At 37.0% G+C, this 24,466-nt stretch overlaps 1 protein-coding gene across 2 annotated transcripts in view; it reads left to right on the forward strand.

Annotated features, from left to right (window-relative positions):
- The window catches only part of LOC106878270 (uncharacterized), a 40,596-nt gene that overhangs the window by 11,578 nt on the left and 4,552 nt on the right, over positions 1-24,466 (forward strand). For both annotated transcript variants that reach the window (XM_089366685.1, XM_089366684.1), the window contains exon 2: positions 19,279-19,494. In XM_089366685.1, the coding sequence (XP_089222811.1) occupies positions 19,279-19,494 (216 nt within the window). The remainder of the gene's footprint in view (positions 1-19,278; positions 19,495-24,466) is intronic.

A 24,466-nucleotide genomic window follows, 5' to 3' on the forward strand; every position in this document is an offset into this window, starting at 1 on the left:
GCATATTGGATGTCCACCTAGTGGTCATTCCTTATACACGTGTAATACAATTATTTCTGAATTTTCAGATTTTTTTATATGCTAGGCCATTTGGTTTTAAATTGAATTAATATTCAATTTATCACCCTATATATATAAATAATAATTTAAATAGTTATTGTCTCCAGCCAGCAACATATACTGCAGTGAATTATTCTCTGCAGAATTGTTTCCGGAATTTGGTGCGCCAGAGCTGAGGCATTTTGAAAAATAACCCCAATGTAATCGGTAGAACTGTATGCAAGTCTTATTTCATGAAGACAATTCATGTATAGTTCTGCAAATTACGTTGATTCTAGAACGGTTGTGCTGATGAGAACTCGGATGTTGTTACGTAGGTAAACTGTTAATGTTCGAAACTGCGGTACACAACTAATTCTTTATTCTGTATATTTCTCATTTTGTCTTGTTCTGGTGTTTTGGGAAGTTTTTTCTGGAGAACATTATTTTTCTTTGTGGTTGGGTCGTTGATGACCTCTTACTAGCATATTGGATGTCCACCCTTATAAGGTCATCCCTTATACACGTGTAATACAATTTTTTCTGAATTTTCAGATTTTTTTATATGCTAGACCACTTGGTTTTAAATTGAATTAATATTCAATTTATCACCCCATATATATATATATATATATATATATATATATATATATATATATATATATATATATATATATATATATAATTATATGTATTTCTTCTATCTTAATGAATAAAAATTCTTCTGATAGAATAAATGGGTTAATAGAAACCAATGTAGCAAAGAACACAAAATAACTGTGGTTAGCTCCTGTTTTTAAGGCAGGAACTCCTTGAAATTTTGGGTATTTGAGTATATTTAAGAATTTAAGGATTGGAGAAAACGCATGTTATAATTGCATACTTTATTCCTACATATGTTTCAAAGGATTACAACCTGTGTGATCCATAGGGATCTTTGATATTAAAATTGTAACCTTCTCATCAGGGAAAGCATGCTTTCCCTGATGAGAAGGTTACAATTTTAATATCAAAGATCCCTATGGATCACACAGGTTGTAATCCTTTGAAACATATGTAGGAATAAAGTATGCAATTATAACATGTGTTTTCTCCAATCCTTAAATTCTTAAATATATATATATATATATATTTATTAATATATAAAGCTGAAGTTGTGTGTCTGTGTGAAGCCTTTTTAAAAGTGTATAGAAATCCACTTTTTCGTATTTTTACATCAATGGAATTTTCTTGGTGTGAACTTTCCAGTGCAGTAATTAGATTTTTTAAATTCCGTTTACTTTGTGTGATTTAAGGGAGATTTGGCTGTTGTTTCTAGCAACTTTCATATTTCTTCCTTTCTACCTAGAACGGCGTTCTTACACACGCGCTCAACATATCATATAGAGAGTAAGAGTAAAAGAGGGAGAGAGAGAGAGAAAGTGATACATACAAAGTCATAGATTAAACTTTCCTCTCAGTATTCTTTACCTATTTTTCATAACATTGTTACGTAAAAACACACACAATCACACATACGTGATCTGTGACAACAACATACACATTGCTCTCGTTCTCTATTTATTTCTCCCCCTCTTCCTCTCTCGCTTTCTCAAACGCATACACGTGCAAGTAAACACAATCATTCACAAAAATATAACACATGTTCGTCAATGTGGCATAACTACAGGACTTTGGAAGGTTCCAACTTTCAGAAAAATGAATATTTTTTTATGAAATTTTCTATGCGTATATTATTTATTATGTAGATTCCGAATATACAAACATTTTCGGTGATAGTGTTTTGGGAGGTGGGTGGTCTACAATTTTCGGAAATTCCACTTAACTTCCAGGAAAATGAATATTTTTTCGTGAAATTTTCTACAAATATACCTTGATATCTGTACATTTCAAGCATGTAGGAATTTTGAAGGAAACAACTGCAGGTTATTTTTGAGAAGTGTTCCCCACTCGGTGGTGTTTCGGCGCAAGTTGTCCATATTTGTTTCATTTTTCTCTATTATGTGCTTATGTGCATCCGTAGATTTCTAATGAAGTAATAGGCAGTGAAGAGAAGCCGTCATAAGAAAACTTTTAACTACCTCTATTCCTTTCTCCCCCTCTCTCGCTCTCTCAAATGTATACACGTGCAAGTACACAATCATTCAGTAAAATATAACTCTTGTTCGTCAATGTTTTGTAAATATACCACGATTTTCACTAAGGTTTTAGGATTAGGGTTGGGTAATCGTGCGGGTGTTAATCTGAAAAATTACAGATATGTGAAAAGTACCGACCCTGCCATCTATTATAATTTTTGTTGTTCTGTTTAATATATACATAGATTATGCCTCCAAAGAAGAGAGTTTGCTGGGGAAAGAAAGCAACCGGTTTAAAATGACAGCAACAGACTGCAGCAATTCACCACATTCCAGAAGCTACTTTGAACATAATGCAAAATGGTGCATCAACATCTTCTGCCTAATCTGATAGAATTCTGGCAAAACTGTGTAGCAACAGATCGCCAGCAATTGCTTCATCAGAAATTGCCATCCTATCTCACACCCGGACAAGGTCGGGTTATACTGCTAGTATATATATATAAATCAAAATAAGCAACATGAATTTTAAAGGTTATTGCAGTACGCACTTTTCATGCTACTCCATTTATTTAAGTAATGCGAGCTATACATTAACTGCAAAATGCAGAGCAATCTTCAGCTGCACAAAGATATAGAAAATTTACTGAAAATTTCAGCAGAATGGACACATTACTGTTGTGGCAACATTTAAAATCTAAGTGGGAAAGAAGAATACATTAAAAAAACCATCTTGACATAGCAGGCTAGTAATTAATTCTAGGTAGAATTCTACCTATCTCTGATTTTATTTGTTTCTTATCTAGTGACTTAAAGTTTAAGGGGACAATCAACCTTTCACTTATAAGGAAAGGGAAGGTGTAAGCATTATACATGGATATGGTTATAAAGATTTCTCTGGTCATAGTGGCAACACAATTTTAGGTTGGGATTTTTTTACTACTATCATAATGTAGGGGAAATTTAACATTAAGCATCTAGGTCAACAGGTCTTTTTCTTTAGTCTGAATAATGTATCAGTATTGTTTTACATATACTAAGTTTGGAAAACTTACAGATATCAATATTAGCTTAATTATTATGTTAATAATAAAGATGTAATTTGTTCATACAAAAACCTGAAGTAGTGTCAATTTTGAATTTAAAAGCTATAGATAATGTGTGAAGTTTAAGAATTTTATATATATAAAGAAACTATTTTGAATTATTTTTAAATTTTAAAATAATATATCTAATATTTGAAAGACACATAAGAGATAAAATTTATTATGATGATGAATGTAAAGAATTAGGATTTACATAGTTTATAATAATGGGTTTATTAAGGTTTAAGGCACTAATAAAAAGAATGGTAGGAATTAACAAAGAATTCAATAATAATCCAAGACATCTAATAGAGAACATGATAATTATGTACTAGTTTAATTATACTATCTTATATAGTCAAGAACTTGTAATAAAACTGATATGGGTTAATTACAGAATACTAATGGAACAAGGATTAGATTTATTTAAGTCAAACTGTAGAATAACTATAACACTACCACTACAAGCCCTGAAATAATGGAATAATAAGGATCCTTTTATATTTTATTTTATTTAATATAAAATAAAATATAACATTTTTCAAGGTTTGAGAACTAATTAAAAACAATAAGAACTTACAAAACCTCCTATTCTTATAAGCAACATAGGGTAAAAATAAGTAAGATACATACTAAGAACTAACAGCAGTAGTAGAAGTGGTGTGAAAAAATATACCATCCATAGATAAAGTTAAAATCTTAGTTATCACAAGAAGATTATATGTTACGGTGAGAGATCAGAAATATATGTTATAAAGGTTCAATTTCAAATTTAAATATGTGCTAATTAATAGCCCAAGATGAACATTGTAGATGTTGAAATATCACATCTTTATAATTTTAACTACTTTTTTAAAAATTTAAAAGTGTGCACTTTTAAATTTTTTAAAAAGTAGTTAAAATTATAAATTAGTATATCTAACTCCAACGCCAGTTGATCCCACTCTCACTCCTTCTCAAGTTAGCACAGTGAGTTTAACCTCCGTAAAGTTATATTCATAGAGTTTTAAGTATATTTACGTATATACTATCGATTTTGTTATCGTAAGTAAGTTTATAAAGTAAATTTCATGCTAAAATACTCTTCGTTCATCTCCCCCAAATCCTCCTAAATCCACGTTTAATTCATTTATTTCTTTATAAGTATATTTTTTTGAAGATATATCGATACTTGTAATTTATCTCAATATTCTATCCTACTTTTACCTCTACTTCTATTACTTTGTAGCACAGAGGTATATACCTCTGTGCTACAAAGTAATATGCAAAAAAATATCCTGACGGGATATAATGCTTTAGTTAGACAAGTATTCCAATATAACTTTAAATATGTATTCATTGCATACGTACTCTTTTATTAATTTACGTTATTGCATCAAGTACTGCCATTTTTTTGGATTAGTTACTGTATCTTAATATTGATACGACCGCCGATAAACAAAATAAAACATGTCCCTCTTCCACGAGTTGGGTTTGAAACTGTGCTCTAGTTGTTCAGGACAGTGGTATTTCCTTTGTCCTGTCAACGAGCATGGTTATTTATGGCCGTAGGAACGTGATCTCTGACCCTGTCCGGTCATCGAAAGTTTAGAGGCAGATAAGAACTGTAAGAACTAACCCAGCTTTGGAGGCGGGGGACGCAGCACTGTTAGGTACGGTATGTCTATCTTTCTGGCTGATTGCCTGACATAAATACAGGAGCGTAGATTTGGAAGCGGTCAGTCGGTGAGGGGCCTTTGAGTGACGTCAGCCGGTGAAGAACCAGTGAGTGACAGGGCTGAAATGGATAGAAGGCAGCTAGCATGTGGGAGAAGCGGTCAGTGGAAAAGAGACAGATAGGGACTGAGGCAGTCTGTGAGAGAGACAGAGAGATGGAACTGTTGCAGTTGGCAGATTGCGTTGGTCAGAAGAAAGAAATTTGTTGTGGTAAATGTTTGCTTATATTTTTAAAGAAAGTGTACTTGCGTTGTCAAATGTTTTTGTAAAGAAAAGGAAAGAAAGAAACAAAAGAACTTTGTTAAATGACTCTTGATAAACGAACTTTGTGATGTGAAATGATTGAAAACTTTGTGATGTTAAATAGTTGAAAAGAAAAAGAAACTTTGTAATGTTAAATGTGTTTTTTTTTTTTTTTTGAAAGAACTATTGTGATTGAAGGTTTTTGTTTTGTTTTGAAAAATTTTTTTAGTTTGACTACACAACGTATGAACTGTGTTATTTCTTTTTGTTGTTAACATTTCACTGCTCCACGGGCTTGGTGGACATCCTGATTCACTGAGCATCGTCGTCGTCGCACGCGCGGGTTTTCTCATCGAAGGTCTTGCGCGTGCAGCATAACAATATGATACAATATCAATGGTTATCCCCGATTGTAAGTTAATCTCTTCTCTCTTAACTCCCCAAGTGTGCACGTTTTTCTTTTTTTTTACTCCAGATAGTCATATTTATATAGTTCACACATATCTTTATGTATATATTAAAGTTTTTGCTATCGTAAGTAATTTTGCAAAATAAATTTCATGCTTATTCCCCTTCGTTCATCTTTCTCAAATCAAGCTTTATTTCATTACTTTCCTTATCTATTAGAATATTCTAAGATATCTTTCTAATCGTACTTTCTTCTAATCTATGTCCAATATTCACTCCTGTTTTTCATTAATATACCTCTATGCTATATAGTAATATATAAGAAGCACGTTTTTCTCTGGCTGGATATAATACGTTAGTTTATCATTATTTTCAATACTACATCAAATACGTATTTTTGCATATACATTTACCTACGTTATGTATTCTTTTATTATTTCATTACTTTATAGTTTTGTACCTTGTATTGTCATTTATTTAGGTTAATTACTGTAACTTAATATGATACACCATTAATGCTTACCCATATTTACTATCCATCTTTAATTTCCTTCCTTCTAAACGTTTATTTATGTAATTAGTCAAATATGAAAATTTACTCTTTACACAAATCCATTGGATTCTCTCCCTTTCTCCTTCCACTTACAGAAAATTTTTTTATTACCATTATTATTAATTTTAAGGATTCTCTGCAGTTCATTATGTCTTCTTTTAATTTAAACTCTTAGTGTAGAATTCATAGCCTCTCTCCCAAAACAGCTCCCTGTAAACTAGCGTTCTTGTTTCAAACTGTCATTTAACTTAGCTATATACTGTTATTCAGTGGAGGCACAATGGCCCAGTGGTTAGGGCAGCGGACTCGCGGTCATAGGATCGCGGTTTCGATTCCCAGACCGGGCGTTGTGAGTGTTTATTGAGTGAAAGCATCTAATGCTCCACGAGGCTCTGGCAGGGGATGGTGGCGAACCCTGCTGTACTCTTTCACCACAACTTTCTCTTCCTGTTTCTGTTGTGCCTGTAATTCAAAGGGTCAGCCTTGTCACACTGTGTCACGCTGAATATCCCCAAGAACTACGTTAAGGGTACACGTGTCTGTGGAGTGCTCAGCCACTTGCACATTAATTTCACAAGCAGGCTGTTCCATTGATCGGATAGACTGGAACCCTCGACGTCGTAAGCGACGGAGTGCCAACATACTGTTATTCAAGTCTTGCATTTGTAAAATGGTTCCCTGACGATAAAATTATATGTATAAACCAGCATCTCTTGTTCCTTTGGAGTAGAATGCATACAATTTCTGAAACATGTGTAGGAATTAAAGGAACTTATTGATTATATGCGTCTTGCTCCATTTATTATTATTCTTCATATCAACTCAGAATACATGACTTTAACATGGAATTTCTACCCTTTAACCAGGTATAATATCCCAGTTTCTGTGAGTTTTTTGCTACCCTGGTATCTATTAACATATTTGCATTATCAAAGTTTTTCAACCAAAATAATATATTCATAAATATATGTGTATATATATATGTATATATAAAATATATATATATATATATATATATATATATATATATATATATATATAGCATATGTCTTGCTTCTGTATATTGGTTCCCTGACGATGAATATATGTGCAATTCCAGCACCTCTTCTTTGGGGTAGAGTGCACATATATTTTGAAACATATGTAGGAATTAAAGGAACTTATTGTTTATATGTGTTTTGCTCCATTTATTATTATTCTTTATATGTATATATATACATATATATATATATATCATCGTTTAACATCCGCTTTCCATGCTACCATGGGTTGAACGATTTGACTGAGGACTAGTGAACCAGGTGGCTACACCAGGCTCCGATCTGATTTGGCATAGTTTCTACAGCTGGATGCCCTTCCTAACGCCAGCCATTCTGAGTGTAGTGAGTGTTTTTATGTGCCACCGGCACGAAGGCCAGTCAGGCGGTACTGGCAACGGCCACGCTCGAAATGGTGTATTTCACGTGCCACCTGCACAGGAGCCAGTCCAGCGGCACTTGCAACAATCTCGCTCGAATGCCAATGACACAAGTGCCAGGAAGGCGACATTGGTAATGATCACGCTCAAATGGTACTATTTACGTGCCAGTGGCACGGAAGCCAGACAGCTGGCAACGATGACACTCGGACGGTGCTCTTAATGCTCCACTGGCAATAGGTGCCATCACGATTTTCTTTCGCTTGCCCCAACTGGTCTTCGCAAGCCAACAGTCTACAAATTTAGTTCGATTTCGATTTCACTTGCCTCAACAGGTCTTCGCAAGCGGAGTTTAGTGTCCAATGAAGGAATGTTACGCATAAGTGGGCTGGCTACATCCCTGGCAGAGGCCTTGGATTTTGGTCTCACTTGGCTTGCCGGGTCTTCTCATGCACAGCATATTCCCAAAGGTCTCGGTCACAAATTTTTGCCTCGGTGAGGCCCCATGTTCGGAGGTCGTGCTTCACCACCTCATCCCAGGTTTTCCTGGGCCTGCCTCTTCTATGGGTTCCCTCAACCGCTAGGGTGTGGCACTTTTTCACACAGCTATCCTCATTCATTCTCGCCACGTGACCATACCAGCGCAATCGTCTCTCTTGCACATCACAACTGATACTTCTTAGGTTCAACTTTTCTCTGAAGATACTTACACTCTGTCGGGTATGCACACTGACATTACTCATCCATCGGAGCATACTGGCTTCATTCCTTGCGAGCTTACACATGTCCTCAGCAGTCACGGCCCATGTTTCACTGCCATGTAGCATGGCTGTTTGTACACATGCGTCATACAGTCTGCCTTTTACTCTGAATGAGAGGCCCTTTGTCGCCAACGTATATATATATATATATGTGTATGCATATATATGTATATATGTATTTATATATGTATGTATATATATATGTATATATATATATTTGTATATATATATATATATGTATATGTATATATATATATATATATATTTGTATATATATATATATGTGTATGTATATATATATATATATATATATATATATATATATATATATATATATGTGTATGTATATGTATATGTATGTATATAATCTCTCTGCTGACAGAATTACGACGAAGCTCTCTTGGCTGCTGGTACACCCGCCCTCCCACCCCCTCCATCAGTACCGGAAGTTCTTATCCTCTGTCATCCTCGGTTGTCTCCCGCGAACACTCCTAGAGGCCTTATACCATCTCCTCCCCTACCTTGGGTAGCGCATAAAGATTGTGTTGTGTATGCAGGTTGTAGATATTGTTTTGTTTATGAATTCTGCCAAATGCAAGCTTTCTTTTCAGGTACACGACACTGTTTTCCCCCCATCCCAGAGTCACACAGACCCCCACCTCCCACATCGTCAGAATTGGCACTCTCAACGTCGGCACGCTGAAAAGTAGGTCTGGTAAGATTGTTGAGATGCTTGAATGGAGACGCGTAGATTTATGCTGCATCCAAGAAGTAAGATGGAGAGGAGGTTCCTCACAGGCAAAGAACACAGGTACAAGATTTTCTGGGCAGGGAACACTGACGGGGTCGGGGGCGTGAGAGGGCTGATAAGGTAATTGAGCTAGTCAGAGTATGTGACAGAGTACTTAAGATTAGACTAGTGCTTCATCATAGGTTTAGCTAACGTCATCTCGGCCTATGCCCCTCAACTAGGGCTACCGGATGGGCTGAAAGACCAATTCTACGATGCCCTCTTGCAAACTACCTCATTGACGAATGACTGGGACCTTCTCTTTGCGGCTGGTGATTTCAATGGTCATGTTGGACGTCATGCAGGGGGCTTCCATGGTGTACATGGAGGCTATGGCTTCAGTTTCCGCAATGAGGAGGGAACCAGACTGCTGGAGTTCTGTGATGCAAACGATCTTATGGTTTGCAATACTAACTTCAGGAAACCTTGTCTGTCACCTAGTCACCTATCGTTCTGGCAGACACTCTAGCCAAATCAACTACATCCTCGCCAGAAATAGGGAAAGAGGGCGGCCTATAAATGCCAAAACCTTCCCTGGCCAAGAATGTACCCCTCAATACAGGTTAGTAGTTAGCGACTTCGAAATCAAGGCAAAAAGGATGCCCAGATGTAGTCCGGCTTGGAGGAGAAGGGTTTGGAAGCTTAAAGATCCTGCATATGGACAGAGATTTAGGGGTCATACTACTCGAAGCATTTGACGAAATAGAAGGGGATATAGCATCATACAACGTGGAAGACAATTGGAGGTTTCTGCGGGACAGGCTGGTGTAAAGTCCTCTCTCGACCCAAAGTAACGTGGTGGTGGAACAAGGTGGTAGACAGGGCTATTAGACAAAAGAAACAGACTTAGAACGACTGGAAGAACGGTGTTAGCAGGGAATTGTATCAGACTGCCAGAAGGGAAGCTAGGCAACAGGTTAATCTAGCCAGAGGGGAAACAAATAAGAAAAAATTTGCCAATGTTCTGCGCCGTGAGGACCAAAGACTTGAGGTATTTCGTATTTCAAGACAGTGTGTGAGAGAGAATCGTGATGTCGTAGGAGAGAAATGTGTTCGCATGGATGATGGTACACTTGCACTAAACAAGGCTGCAAAGAAAGAGGTTTGGAGAAGCCACTACGAAAGATTTCTCAATAAAGAGAATGAACGGGAGAAAGAGAGAATATCGACCCAACAGAGGGACCAGCTATCTGAGTTGACAGTGCCATGGTAGATAAAGCAATTATGAGTATGAAGACAGGGAAAGCCCCCAGCCCATCAGGAATCACTGCAGAGATGCTCAAAATATCTGGCAGTGTTGGCTATAGCCTAGTCACCCGTATTGCTAACCAGGTGATACACGAAGGAGTCATACCCAATGACTGGTGTAGCAGCACCTTAGTCAACTGCTACAAAGGTAAAGGTGACGCTTTAGATACAAATAATTACAGAGGTATCAAGCTGTTAGATCAGGTAATGAAAGTCACAGAGAGGGTCATAGCCCAACTAATTAGGGAGCGAGTCAGTTTAGATGAGATGCAGTTTGGGTTCGTGCCAGGGAAAAGCACCACTGATGCTATATTTCTGGTAAGACAGTTGCAGGAGAAATACCTAGCCAAGGATAAACCTCTATACCTGGCTTTCGTTGACATGGAGAAAGCCTTTGACAGGGTCCCCCGATCCCTTATCTGGTGGTCAATGAGGAAACTCGGGATAGAAGAATGGTTAGTGAGAGCTGTGTGAGCCATGTACAGAGACGCTGTCAGTAAGGTGAGAGTTGGCAATGAGTACAGTGAAGAATTCCGGGTAGAGGTAGGTGTCCACCAAGGTTCTGTCTTCATTCCCCTCCTATTTATCATAGCCCTCCAGACGATAAGAGGAATTCAAGACAGGATGCCCCTGGGAGCTCCTCTATGCTGATGACCTTGCACTAACTCACTAACTGCTGAGTCACTATCAGAACTAGAGGAGAAGTTTCAGGTGTGGAAGCAGGGATTAGAATCGAAGGGCCTTAGAGTCAACCTAGCTAAAGCCAAATTCCTAATAAGTAGAAAGGTAGACAAAAGACAAACCCCTTCGGGTAGATGGCCCTGCTCGATCTGTAGAAAAGGTGTAGGTAGAAACTTTATAAGATGTACCCAGTGCAAGCTATGGACACATAAGAGGTACAGCAATATCAAAGGCAGGTTAACCAGGAAGTTAGTTTTTGTGTGTGGCAGATGTTCAGGTGCAATAAACACTGTAAATGTGCAGAAAACAACTTCTGTCTCCTTCCAGGGAGAAAAACTAGAGGTAGTTGATAGCGCATGCGTACGAACAGCCATGCTACATGGCAGTGAAACATGGGCTGTAACTGCTGAGGACATACGTAAGCTCGCAAGGAATGAAGCCAGTATGCTCCGTTGGATGTGTAATGTCAATGTGAATACCCGTCAGAGTGTAAGTATCTTGAGAGAAAAGCTGAACATTAGAAGCATCAGTTGTGGTGTGCAAGAAAGACGATTGCGCTGGTATGGACATGTGGTGAGAATGGATGAGGATAGCTGCGTGAAAAAGTGCCACACCCTAACAGTTGAGGGAACCCGTGGAAGAGGTAGGCCCAGGAAGACCTGGGCTGAGGTGGTGAGGCAAGACCTTCGTACATTGGGCCTCACCGAGGCGATGACTACTGACCGAGACCTTTGGAAATGTGCTATGCGTGAGAAAACCCGGCAAGCCAAGTAAGATCGTTGCCAGTGCCCCTGGACTGGCTCTTGTGCGGGTGGCACATGAGATGCACCATTTTGAGCGTGGCCGTTGCCAGTACCGCCTGACTGGCTCCCGTCGGATTTTCGAGTGAGATCGTTGCCAGTGCCCCTGGACTGGCTTGTGCGGGTGGCACATAAAAGACACCATTTCGAGCGTGGCCGTTTTCATGCGGGTGACACGTAAAAGCACCCACTACACTCTCTGAGTGGTTGGCGTTAGGAAGGGCATCCAGCTGTAGAAACTCTGCCAAATTAGATTGGAGCCTGGTGTTGCCATCCGGTTTCACCAGTCCTCAGTCAAATCGTCCAACCCATGCTAGCATGGAAAGCAGACGTTAAACGATGATGATGATGATGATGATGATATATATATATGTAGATATATGCATATATATATATATATATATATATATATATATATATGTATATATATGCATATATATATGTGTGTATATATATATATATATGTGTGTATGTATATGTATATATGTGTGTGTGTATGTATGTATATGTATATATATATTTTTATATATATATGTATGTATATATAAATATATAGTTTTAGGGAAAAGAACCAAGGTTCATGAACTCATCGATGAAAATCCACTGTCACACAGAGGAAAATTAATAATTAAAAGCACAATAAATGAGTATAATATAATACAAAGTTAATATCTTAAGATAAAGATAATAAAATGACTACACGTGTTTCATAACTAATTTTCAAATAGAATGGAAATTTAAATCGATGAAAATTATCGAAAATCAATTCTATTCAAAAATACAGCTAATCTTCAGGTCAAAATACAACAATAATAGTAATAAATAAATGTATATATCAACCAACAATAAGTACCAAATGAATTTATATAAAATACTTATTGTATAAAGATAGAAAAATATTATTAAAAATATCAAAATTATAAACATTCCATAATCAACCCTACATCCATTATGATATATGCTAACAGGTATATTATATACAAAAAACAGCTTAAATAAATTTTTATCGTTTTAAATACAATTTGAACGAAGTTTAAGGTTAAAATAATAATAAAGATAATATTAGCACATATTTAAATGATACAATAGTTAAAGCTAGACTATTTAGGTAATAATAAGAATAATAGGTATTATGATATTAAATTATCTAAACATAAACATAATTTTAATGGAAACAATTTTAATTTTTTTAATGATAATAATAAATTTAATAATATTAATAATAAATTCAATATCTATAATAAGAACAAACTCTGGCTAATTATTCCATACGGCATTCAAGTTAAAACTAACATTATTAATGAAATTTTAAAAGTTAATGGTATATTACTTAGAGGTAATAAAAAATATCATTATATATTTTCTACAAATAATACTCCCGAACTATATGGCCGTTATATTGACGACTGTATCGGTGCCACCTCACTCTCCCGTGAACATCTTGACTCGTTCCTCTCTTTTGTCCAATCATTCCATCCTGCCCTGCACTAATCCACTACAAACATACAGACTCACAATCTTATCTTAACTTCTCCTCCTCCCACCTTAAACACACCAAGCTCTCCATCCCCTATTCCTAATTCCTCCATCTACGCATGCTCTGTAGTGACAACCCTGACTTTGAGACTCAGTCTCAACTCATGGCTCGCCTTTTCATCCTACGGGGATATCCCCTCACCGCCATCTGCACCGCCCTTGCCAGAGCATGTTCCGTCGACCGTGCATCTGCTCTCTCCTCTCAAACCCACCCTACTGTCTCCGCCTCCCTTTTCCCCTCACCTACCATCCCACCACCTTACCTCTCCAACGCACCATTCTCCGAGCTTTCCGGTGCTTCCAGTCCGACCCTTCCACCTCACACATCTTCCCTAACCGACCCCTCCCTTCCTTCAAACGAGCCCATAACCTACGAGACCTCTTGGTCCACAGCTTCTTCTCCAACCCAACCTCCCAACCTGGCTCGTTCCCTTGCTCCCGCCCATGCTGCCGTACTTACCCTTACCTCTCCAACACCACCCTCCTCACCTGCACTTCTACCAACATCATCTATTGCATCTCCTGCTCTCTCTGCCATTCTCTGTACATCGGACAAACGGGGCGCCGCCTGGCCGACCGATTCGCGGAACACCTCCGAGACATCAACGTTTGTAATGACACCCCGGTGTCACGCCATTTCCGCTCTACCGGTCACTCCTTGCAGCAACACCTGTCTGTGTTTGGATTGTCCTTGCACAGGGGCCATCTGGACTCCTGTTTGCGCTGTGAACAGAGATTAATCTTTCTTCACTCCTTTGCGCCACATGGGCTCAATTCCCCTCCCCTTGCCTCTCACTCCCTCCACCCTCCCTCCTCCTTTCCTCCCACCCACCCACCTCTCCTCTCCTGCTCTGACTCCTACTTCTCTTCACCCCTACTCTTTCTCTCTTCTCTCTTACTCTCTTTCTCTCTCCTCGCTTTCTCCCTTCTCCCACACCCACCCATGCTTTCCCCACTCTCGCCTCTCCCACCTCCCAACACCATCACATCACATCACACCACGCTACACCATATCACACAACACATCACTTCACAACACCCCTCCACGCACACACTAGCACTGACCAATTCCCTTCCCCACATTTTCACTCCCTCACACCTACATACACACATGCATAGGTTAAGATCAACATATATTTTTTTTCTCTCCTTGTTTTTTTCAGTGCTCCTTTCAGTTGAAGAGCGTAGGCTCGAAATGTCAAAGACTTTCTCTATTCCCGAGCATTATACTAATACATCAATTTGTTGTTTACACCACCTGTCTTCGTCTGTTGTTTTTTTCATGAATTCTCCCATATATGTATATATATGTGTATATGTATGTATGTGTGTATATATATATGTATATATATATGTATGTGTGTGTGTAGGGAGAATTCACAAAAAGAATAAAAGACGAAGACAGGTGGTGTAGACAACAAACAGATGTATTAGTATAACGCGCGGGAATTGAAAAAGTCTTTAATGTTTCGAGCCTACGCTCTTCCACAGAAAGAAACAAGCAGAGAATATAAATATATATATATATATATATATATATATATATATATATATATATATATATACACACACACACATAGAATAAGAAAGTCTTTAATACAGTATTATATATTGGAAAAAAATGAACAGAAATGACTTTTACTGATAATTTTTACACTTAAATAATTAGATGTGTGTAATTATTAGGTGTTTACAAAAGGTGGTTCTATGAGTTTCTCACTTAAAAGCGAAAAACTAAATACACATGTATTTAGTTTTCACACATAGTGTACATATTTGTATGTAAGTATCTCTATATGTATGTACACTATGTGTGTAAACTAGATGTACCTGTATGTTTGTGACCATATTGGAAACTAGATTTGCTGTCATTGAGGGTTTTATTGAACCATTTCATACCAAAAAAATTCCATTTCTTTATTCTTGATCTGCTTAATTCTCTAACCACCACCACCACCACCTTTTCTTTCTTTTATATTCACATGTTTATGTGTGTATATATGTGTTTGTGTTTCTGTGTATGCATATGTGTATGGTCCTATGTTTTTATGTATGTGTGTACATCTCTCTGTATGGCTGTATGTATGTATGTATGTGTGTGTGTATGTTTGTAATTAAACACCCCCTATTTAAACAGTGAATAACAAACTCTAAAATATCAGTTTGAAAACCACCTTTAAGTGAGAAACTCCTATCAGTCACCTTTTATAAACACCTAATAACTTATTGACATCTTATTAATAGAGTGGAAAAATTATCAGAAAAGCCATATCTATTCATTTTTTAAAATATCTATCTATATTTATATATTTACATTTATATATGTGTGTATAAGCATATGCACAAGGTACAGACATGGCTGTATAATTAAGAAGCTCACTTTGCAACCGCATGCTTTCAGCTTCAGTTCCTGTGTGGCATCTTGGGGATTTGTTCATTCTTTTAAGCTGACCAATGCTCTGTAAATTAATTTGGTAGACAGAAACAATATGGAAGCCTGTCATATATGCAGATGTGGCTGTGTGGTAAGACATTTGCTTTGTTGCCACATGGTTCTAGGTTCAATCACACTCTAACGCACTGAGTAAGTATCTTCTTCCCAGGCTGACCAAAGCCTTGTGAGTCAGTTTGGTAAACAGAAGCTAAATGAAGCCCATAATGTGTGTGTGTGTGTTTTTGTTTATCCTCAAACCATTGCTGGTTGGTTTGTTTACATCCCCATAATCAAACAGTCAGCAAAAGGAACTGATAGGCTTTAAAATATATAAGTACTGGAGCCATTTTGTTCAACTAAAGCCTTTCAAGGCAGTACTCCAGCATAGTCACAGTTCATTGACTGAAACATGTAAAAGATTAAAGACATGTATATGTAATGTATGTATGTGTGTCTTTGTGTTTATGCTTATCCACACACACACACACACACACACACACACACACACACACACACACACACACACGCACGCACGCGCGTTCCATCACAACTGTTGTTGGGTTCTTTATGTCCTCATAGCTTAGTAGTTTGGAAAAAAGGCTGATAGAATGCTTCCAGACTTTAAAAAATAAGCACTGGGGTCAATTTGTTCAACTGAACCCTTCAGTCTGACATCCCTGCATTGCCATAGTGTAATGACTGAAAGAAGTAACATATATATATTCTCTTTGGGCCTTTGAATCCTGAACTATTGTAGTTTAACATCCCAACTCTAGATGGCCAGATAGGAGCTTTGGCACTATACAGCGGCATCCTGTTTGGGGATTTTTGTAACTTTCAGTATAAGAGTTTGGTGCAAACCCTTCAAGGATTTTTCAAACATATATCACTGCATATCTTACCTGTTTTTACTCCATGGAAAAAAGTTATAATTCTTTTCTTTCCTATTATCTTATCTGTTGTATTGAGACATTCCTATTTGTGTAACAGCACTGGGTTACTTTGAGTTGTACAGTTAAATCCATGTTATGTGGTGACTATAATTGAGAACTGTAGTCCAGACAACTGTGGATACATGTCGCCCACAAGATCAGCATACATTCCTGGTCTCTTGTTCTAAAAGTTCTCAGAATCCATCTAACCTTCTTAGTGATATGTGCATGAAACAATGTGTCGCTGGGATTGCATTCCCTTCTAGTCCAATGTATCTTGACTGCAGTGCATTTTTATTTGTGGGTTGATGGTGGAGGGCTTGGAATTTACCAACATTAAATTGCATATTGTTGTCTTCGGCCCACTTGTGTATTGCATTTAAGCCTTGTTGCAGGTAAGTAGTATCATCAGGGTTCTTTATATACTTATATATTAGGACAGAGAAGAATAGCAAGTAAATGTGGTTTATTGAAAGATATTAATAATAAAGTACATGGTCTCTCTCTGAGCCTAGACCTAGATACCCTAATTGCAGCAAAGAAACTAGCACATGAGGAACAGATCTATATTCATTTACCTGGTAAAGCCAAATGACCTGAAGATTTTCTATGTTCTTCCTTTTCTCAGTATACTGAATGGATCACCAATCTGAGTATGCTCAAAGCAATCTTAGCGTATCAGGTTCCTGGGTTACCAAACTGAAGTGTCTGTGAGCACATCCAGTACTAGGTACCTTAGTATCTTTCTTGTCATAAACTCTTTATCCTCTGCCAAATAGTCCTGTATTGTAATATCTTCCCATGCTTGCTGGGATGAATTCATCAACATTCTGAACACTCCAAGGCTATGTCTGTAAATCTTCTATGAGATAACCATTGTTACCTGGGTCATTTTTAGATCTCAACATCTCAAATTATGAGGTAGCAACAGTTCTTCAGTGATTGAGGCTTCATGAGACTTCAAGTAAATATATGGTGAGTGGCTCGCAAATTTTTTCTGTTTAAAATGCCCAACTTCAGGTTTTTGTGAACCAGAGTTTAATAAGTAGACATTTGTGAGAGTTTTATAAGTGTGGTCTCTGCTCTTTATAAGCATAAAATGTCCCTTTTTTACATCCAGTAAGAATTCATTTACAAGGTATAGAAAAGTTCCTGGACTAGTTATGTTTAATAAAAATAACTTATTTATCAAAGTTTTAACATCCTCTCCTTTGAAATAGTCACCTTGCACAGCAATACACCTGTCCCAGCATTCCTACCACTTTTGGAATCCAGCCTTGAAGTCGTTTTCTGTCAGCAAGCTGAGGACCTTTTGCAATTCACTCTGGATCTAGGCAGCAGTATTAAAACAGCTACCTAGTGTATTCACTAGATTTAGCATCTGCAGGTGCAGAAGTGATGCTAGTTTTGGGCTAGAAGCTTACAAGTGAAGAGAGCTCGTTGACAGGGTATATTGTTGTCGTGAAGAATCCAATCCTTTACGCTTCACATATCCAGTTGCTTTTGCTTAATGTCCTTCCTCAAACACTTCAAAACATTGCAGTAGAACTCATAATTGACAGTCTGTCCCTGGGGAATGAATTCTCAATGCACAATACCGTGGATGTCGGAAATACAATGAGCATGGTCTTGATTGAGCTGCAGCTCCATCATGCCTTTGGTCATGGAGATGAAGGGCTCTTCCTTTGTGACGACTGCTGCTTCATCTCAGGGTCGTACCTGTATACCCAACTCTCATCACCAGTGATGATCCTCAACGTGAAAGATTGCTCAGCAGAGACATGCTAACAGAGATCCCGAAAGACTTCAACATGATGTTTTTTTCTGCTCAGTGGTCAGCAGGTGGGGAACAAACTTGGCAGAGACATGTCACATGTTCAATTCAGACTTTAGGATTGCCTGCATGGACCCATTTGACAGACCAGCAACATCAGTAATGCCACTGATTGTCTGCTGATGAATTTTCTCCACATTTCCAAGAGTGACACTTGTGGCGGGTCTTCCAGATAGCTTGTCGTCTTTCAAGGACATTCTCCCACTTTTAAAGCACCTGGGTATCTTGAAACATTGTGTATAACTCATTGCCTCATCATGCCAAAGCATGCTCAATGTCTCTCTAGTAGACATCCAAGTTTAACGTAAAATTTCCTGTCCTTGACAAAATTGCAGACTACTGCATACATGTAATCACAAAAACACACAAATTTCACAACTTGTGAAGTAAACACAGCAATGTCACTTGCACACTGCATCATGAAAGTCACTGTTAGCTGTTACTGCTCACACAACTGTGTGCTGCCATCTGTTGGCATGCTACAGAACTAGTCTGGGAACTTTTTGATACCACCTTGTATTTTCATAGTTTTTGCCAAAGTTCTTTCTTCAGTATTCTTTGTCACATCTGTATCTTGCCTTCTTGTACTGGTTTGCCTATTTGTTCTAGATTCAAGGAAGATAAATTTTGGATATCAGTAAAATTTTTATTTATTTATTTTATTCACAGGAATTACTGTAATGTAGAAAATATTAAGAATATTTGCAATGATTTATATTTCAGAATTTTGATGAAACTTGTTTAGAGGAGAAGGATTCTTCATTAAAGAAAAGATCTGCTAGTGAAAAGAGACGTTCTAATTCCTCTTTGAAGAAACATCAAAGCAAAACTGGATGCATTGTCATCAAGACTGAAGATTCAAGGGAAAACAGTTCATGCAGTGAATTTTGCAGCTATTCAGAATATATGAACAAAAATGTTAAAATAGAGCCTAAATCGGTGAGTGTTGATATTTCTTATTTATGGCAATTAATTAGGCATTAGGAAGGGCATCCAGCTATAGAAACATGCTAAAGCTGGCAGTAAAGCTTGTCCAGCCCTGCTGCTTGCCAAATCCTGTCAAACCATCCAGTCAATGCCAGCATGATAAGCAGACATTAGATGTTGATGAGGAGTAGGATAAATCATGAAAAAGCTTTAATAACAATTTTACTTGAGAAAGAGTACAAACAAGAAATTATTACATCGTCATCATTTTTTTTTTTCTTTTCCTTTCTGGTATTTACTGTATTGGTCTTTTAACTTTGTCTTTTGTCATCAAATACACACAGTAAGAGAAAAAAACCTTTAGTCATGATTTCAAAATATGAGCTTCGGATTTTGAGCCTCATGGAGACAATGACAAATGACTTAGATTGTTGGCAATTTGCTCCTCATGAGAAAATACATCAAGCTCAGTGAAATTGTAGTTGCAGGCAGTGCTGGTGACATGTTAAAGGTACCCGGTACACTCTGTGGAGTGGTTGGTATTAGGAAGGGCATCCAGTCATAAAGACAAAGCCAAATCAGACTGGAGCCTGGTACAGCTCTCCACCTTATCAGTCCCACTGAAACCATCTAACCCATGCCAGCATAGAAAACAAATGCTAAATGATGGTGATGAATACATATCTCATTGCCACACATTTTACAGTACTGACTGAGGGCATTATATCATACCAACCACACTAAAGAGATTGTTGCAGCAGAACTAAAGTGTCTTTTTTTGCATTATATCAATTTTTACTTAGCTTATGACAATCTATGCCTCTTTCACTCATGCACTCTTTTGTCCATGATATGGTTTTTACAACTATGAGGAGGTGTTGAAAAGTTCCTGGCTTTAGGTTAAAGAAAATACTGGAGGATCAATTATGATTTTATTCAACATATTTCCCTCTCAGATTAACACACTTATTGCAGCAATCCTTCAGTCTTTTTAAGCCCTTATAAAAGAACTCGGAAAGGTTAGACCTCCAACCAGGCCTTCCACAATATCCTTAACTTTATCATTACTATATTTCTAACTAAAACACACTCCTTATGAGTTTCAATTAAATTCTAAAATAATCATAAATTTAGACTGGTTTCATTAAACAACTGTAATTTTTTATTTATCAATATGTGATTTTTGGAACACAATTGAAGAAAAAGTTCTTAATCAGTACAATTGCATAACTTTTGTCTCAAAGTGACTCTTATTACAGGTAAATACAACAAAATATAAAAATATTTAAATTCTGTTTAAACCTCACCATAGAAAATGAGTTATCAGCTAATATTCACATACATGAATACACAGAAACATATATGATAAAGATTTACAATAGAAATTAAATCAAAACTTGTCACCCACTTTACAGACTAATCAAAATAAATAAAAGGTAAAAACAAATGTAAAATATTTATAAATTCAAATCATACATATATACACTATTCATACAATTTTTGTCCCGGAAACTTGTAAAACATCCCACTCTACATAATGCAATCTTGCAGAATGCACATTAGAAAGAAGTTTCAACTGCGCGTCTACTGGGAGTTTTCCTTTGTTGATGTAGACATTCACAGCACTGCCTTTTGTGATCCTCGATTTTTTTCTGATTTATGGAGATCGGCTAAATTCAGAGGAATAGATCTCAGGCAGGTTTTGGTTTTCCTTCCTAGTTATTTTTTGGAGGAATAACCTACCCTCAACTGCATTGCTACATCTGCTCAGAACTGCAGATGGTCTCACTGCTTTCGAGCCCCTCCTGATTTGGTATATAATATATACATATTTACAATATTCATATTTACTATATACCAAACCAGGTATCACCACCAACTGGATAATAGCTCATCATTTAATTCAGACAATCTACACCGCCCATGTACCTGTTATAATTGCGGTTCACAAATGGGATGCCACTTTCATCTGCACATGGTTGTGCACAGGTAGATAGAAAATTTATCTGCCTCTTGTCTCTATATGCAGTCACTAGCAGATTTCCTTTCTGCCGTTGGATTATTTCGCCTCTTTTTCTAATTTTGCTTTTTTTTTATGTCCAACAGCAGCCCTTTTCTACTAGCAATTACTGGAGCACACATATGTGTTGTCACAGCTTCTAAATCCACTGCAAGTTTGACTGAACTAAAAAATAGGTTAAATAATATATGGCCCTGGTTATGGTATGGAAGTGATAAATTTCAGACCACATTGTACTCTAGGCCATGCTGACTTACATCGTTGTCTCTTTTCCCTATATAAAAACTAAACCCACAGCAGTACTCCATATTTGTGGGTTTTCTTTGTATATATTGTCAGAAATGTACTCTACCTTTATAACCCCACTATACCTTCATTGACAGATAAGTATCAACCAGGGTTGTAAAGTGTTTTATATGCATTTTGAATGCAGTCAATGAGGGGGCTTACTTTAAATAAGGGATCAAAGTTTGGTTCTCCACATACTGGGTACTGCTAGTGTCTCTCACATGTAAATATTGTTTTAACTTTACAAATTGTGTCCTTGTCGTAATATTGGAAACGTATTGGTCTCTGAAAGGTTCATTGTTACTCCAGTAATTTGTAATTCTGGGTAACTTCTTTATACCCATAATATTTATGGCAAAAAATACCCATATTTCTTCTATGCTTGTGGGAACCACAAGCTATCTTTTTTTCCAGTTGGTTTCTGCAGTAATTCGCTTCAAACAAACTTATTGAAAAAAATTTTTTTTTTAAAGTCTAATGGCTTTGATTCCTGGGAAGGACTGTGAATGTAAGTCTAGTCACTTCTGAGGAATTGTTTACAAAAATAGTTTTTAAATTCTTACTCCATTAAGGTAGAGATTCGTTCTTGCTGTCGCTATCAGAGTTCTCTTCAGAATCACTGATTTCAAAACTGAGATCACGTGTTTTCACAAATGTACTAACAAGATTTGTGCTGAAATTCACATTTAAATATGAATGGGTTCACTCAGCCGTCTACGACCGGGTTGGTATCTGTTATGACCTTTTGGATAAACGAATACACTACGGAACATAGCAACAATCTTTTAAGAACTAACAATCCAACATGCTAACTTCAACTGTAAACTTTGAACTATCAACACACAAACTGTGGGACTAGCACAATGATTTTATTCAAACCACAAGGGTTAAACAAAGAAATTTATTATTTAAATATATGTATATATTTTTTTTATAGTATTTCTTTTGCTTGGGCATTATCTCAAGGTGTTCAGTCTGCTTTCTTTTTCTCATGTTGGTTCTATGGGACACTTACTTTTGGTACTGGTACATCGACTGTTTCACAGAATACTTCCATGGGAATTTCTTCCTGATCTTGAGTATGCCTAGTTGGTTTAATATGTCTCTTATTTTCACCTTGTGACACTTTAGATACATCATACTTCCAATTTTTCTGGTAACAAGGCCATCTTCCCAGCCTTCTTTACTGTTTCTATAGGTTTTGAAATACACTTTATCACCTATTTCAACATATTTTATTGGCTCTTTCGTATTTCTTTTACATCTTTTTTTCTCTGGTAATAACTTATCAAAAATAGATTTTATTCTTCTTGTGAACATCAATCTGCAGGAGACTTCCCTAAATTTGTACTTGGATTAAGGGTCACTCTGTATATTCTTGAGAAATTTGTCAGTGCTTCATCGTTGCTCACATTCCTCACTTTTCTTAACACTCTCTTAAAGGTGTCCACAAATCTTTCTACCTGCCTGTTTAACTTTGGATGGTAGGGTGGAGTGAAAATATGCTTTATCACATGGCTTTTACAGAAGTTCTTGAATTCATACCCAGAGAACTGTGTTCTATTATCTGAAACTACCATGTCAGGGACACTGTTTCACGCAAACAATTTATGTAAGAACTACAAATTGGTCTATAGCACCTGCAAACCTCCGGCCACTATCTACTATGATTAGGTAGTAAGCACCATTTACCGGTCCAGCATAGTCAGTGTGTAACCTAGACTTTGATTTTCCTATCTCTGGCCACAATTGATATTTTACCGGCAGGGCTTTGGCCACAAGTGCACAAGCTCAGCACATTCTCACCAAGTTTTTGATATCTAAGTCCATAGACAGCCAATAGACATAACTCCTCATCAGAGCCATCATCCTTGCCATTCCTGGATGTCTACTGTGAAATTGTTGCAACACACCTTTTTGTAATGTAGTTGGAACTACCACTCTATGGGCATACATCAGAACATAGTCACAAATTGAAAAACTACTGGCATCTGTTTATTTTTTAAAGCTTCTTTTATTTTCATAATATACTCATCACCTACAGCTTTCATTCTTATATAATCTCGAAAAGCAGTCCATATGACCAATTTTTTTTGATGGAATGTATTGCATTTTGAAATTATAATTTAGTATAATAAATAATAGTATAATAACATTACATCCCGACATTGCAGGTGGCTCGCAGTATGAGTCAGTAACCCTTTTTTAGACCCATAAATCAATAGCAAAGGTCTATGGTCTGTTTGCAATGAAAAACTTCTGCCATGCAGAAACCTATGAAATTTTTTAACTGCAAAAATTATTGCTAGGATCTCCTTTTCAATGTGACTATATCTCTTCTCTGCTGCTATTAGCTAGCACAACACTTGAACTATATTTATGAAGTAGAACTGCATCTAATCTGTGCTTGGAAGCATAAGACGCTGCAACAATGTCCATTTCGGGATCGTAATGTGCTAATGACAAGTCTGAGATTAGAATTTTTTATATTTCTTCAAAAGTATTCTGGCATTTAGTGGATCAATTCCAGTTTACTTTTTTTAATAAGTCATTCAATGGAGCTCTTAACTTTTGCATATTAGGAATGTAGTTTTGGTAGTAGTTTGTCAGCTCAAGAAATGTTTGTAAAGTTGGAATATTTGTCAGCACAAGCATATTCCTTATTGCATCTTGATT

This window comes from Octopus bimaculoides, chromosome 19 (assembly GCF_046866305.1).
Source record: "Octopus bimaculoides isolate indiv1 chromosome 19, ASM4686630v1, whole genome shotgun sequence".
NCBI classification, from domain to species: Eukaryota; Metazoa; Mollusca; class Cephalopoda; order Octopoda; family Octopodidae; genus Octopus; species Octopus bimaculoides.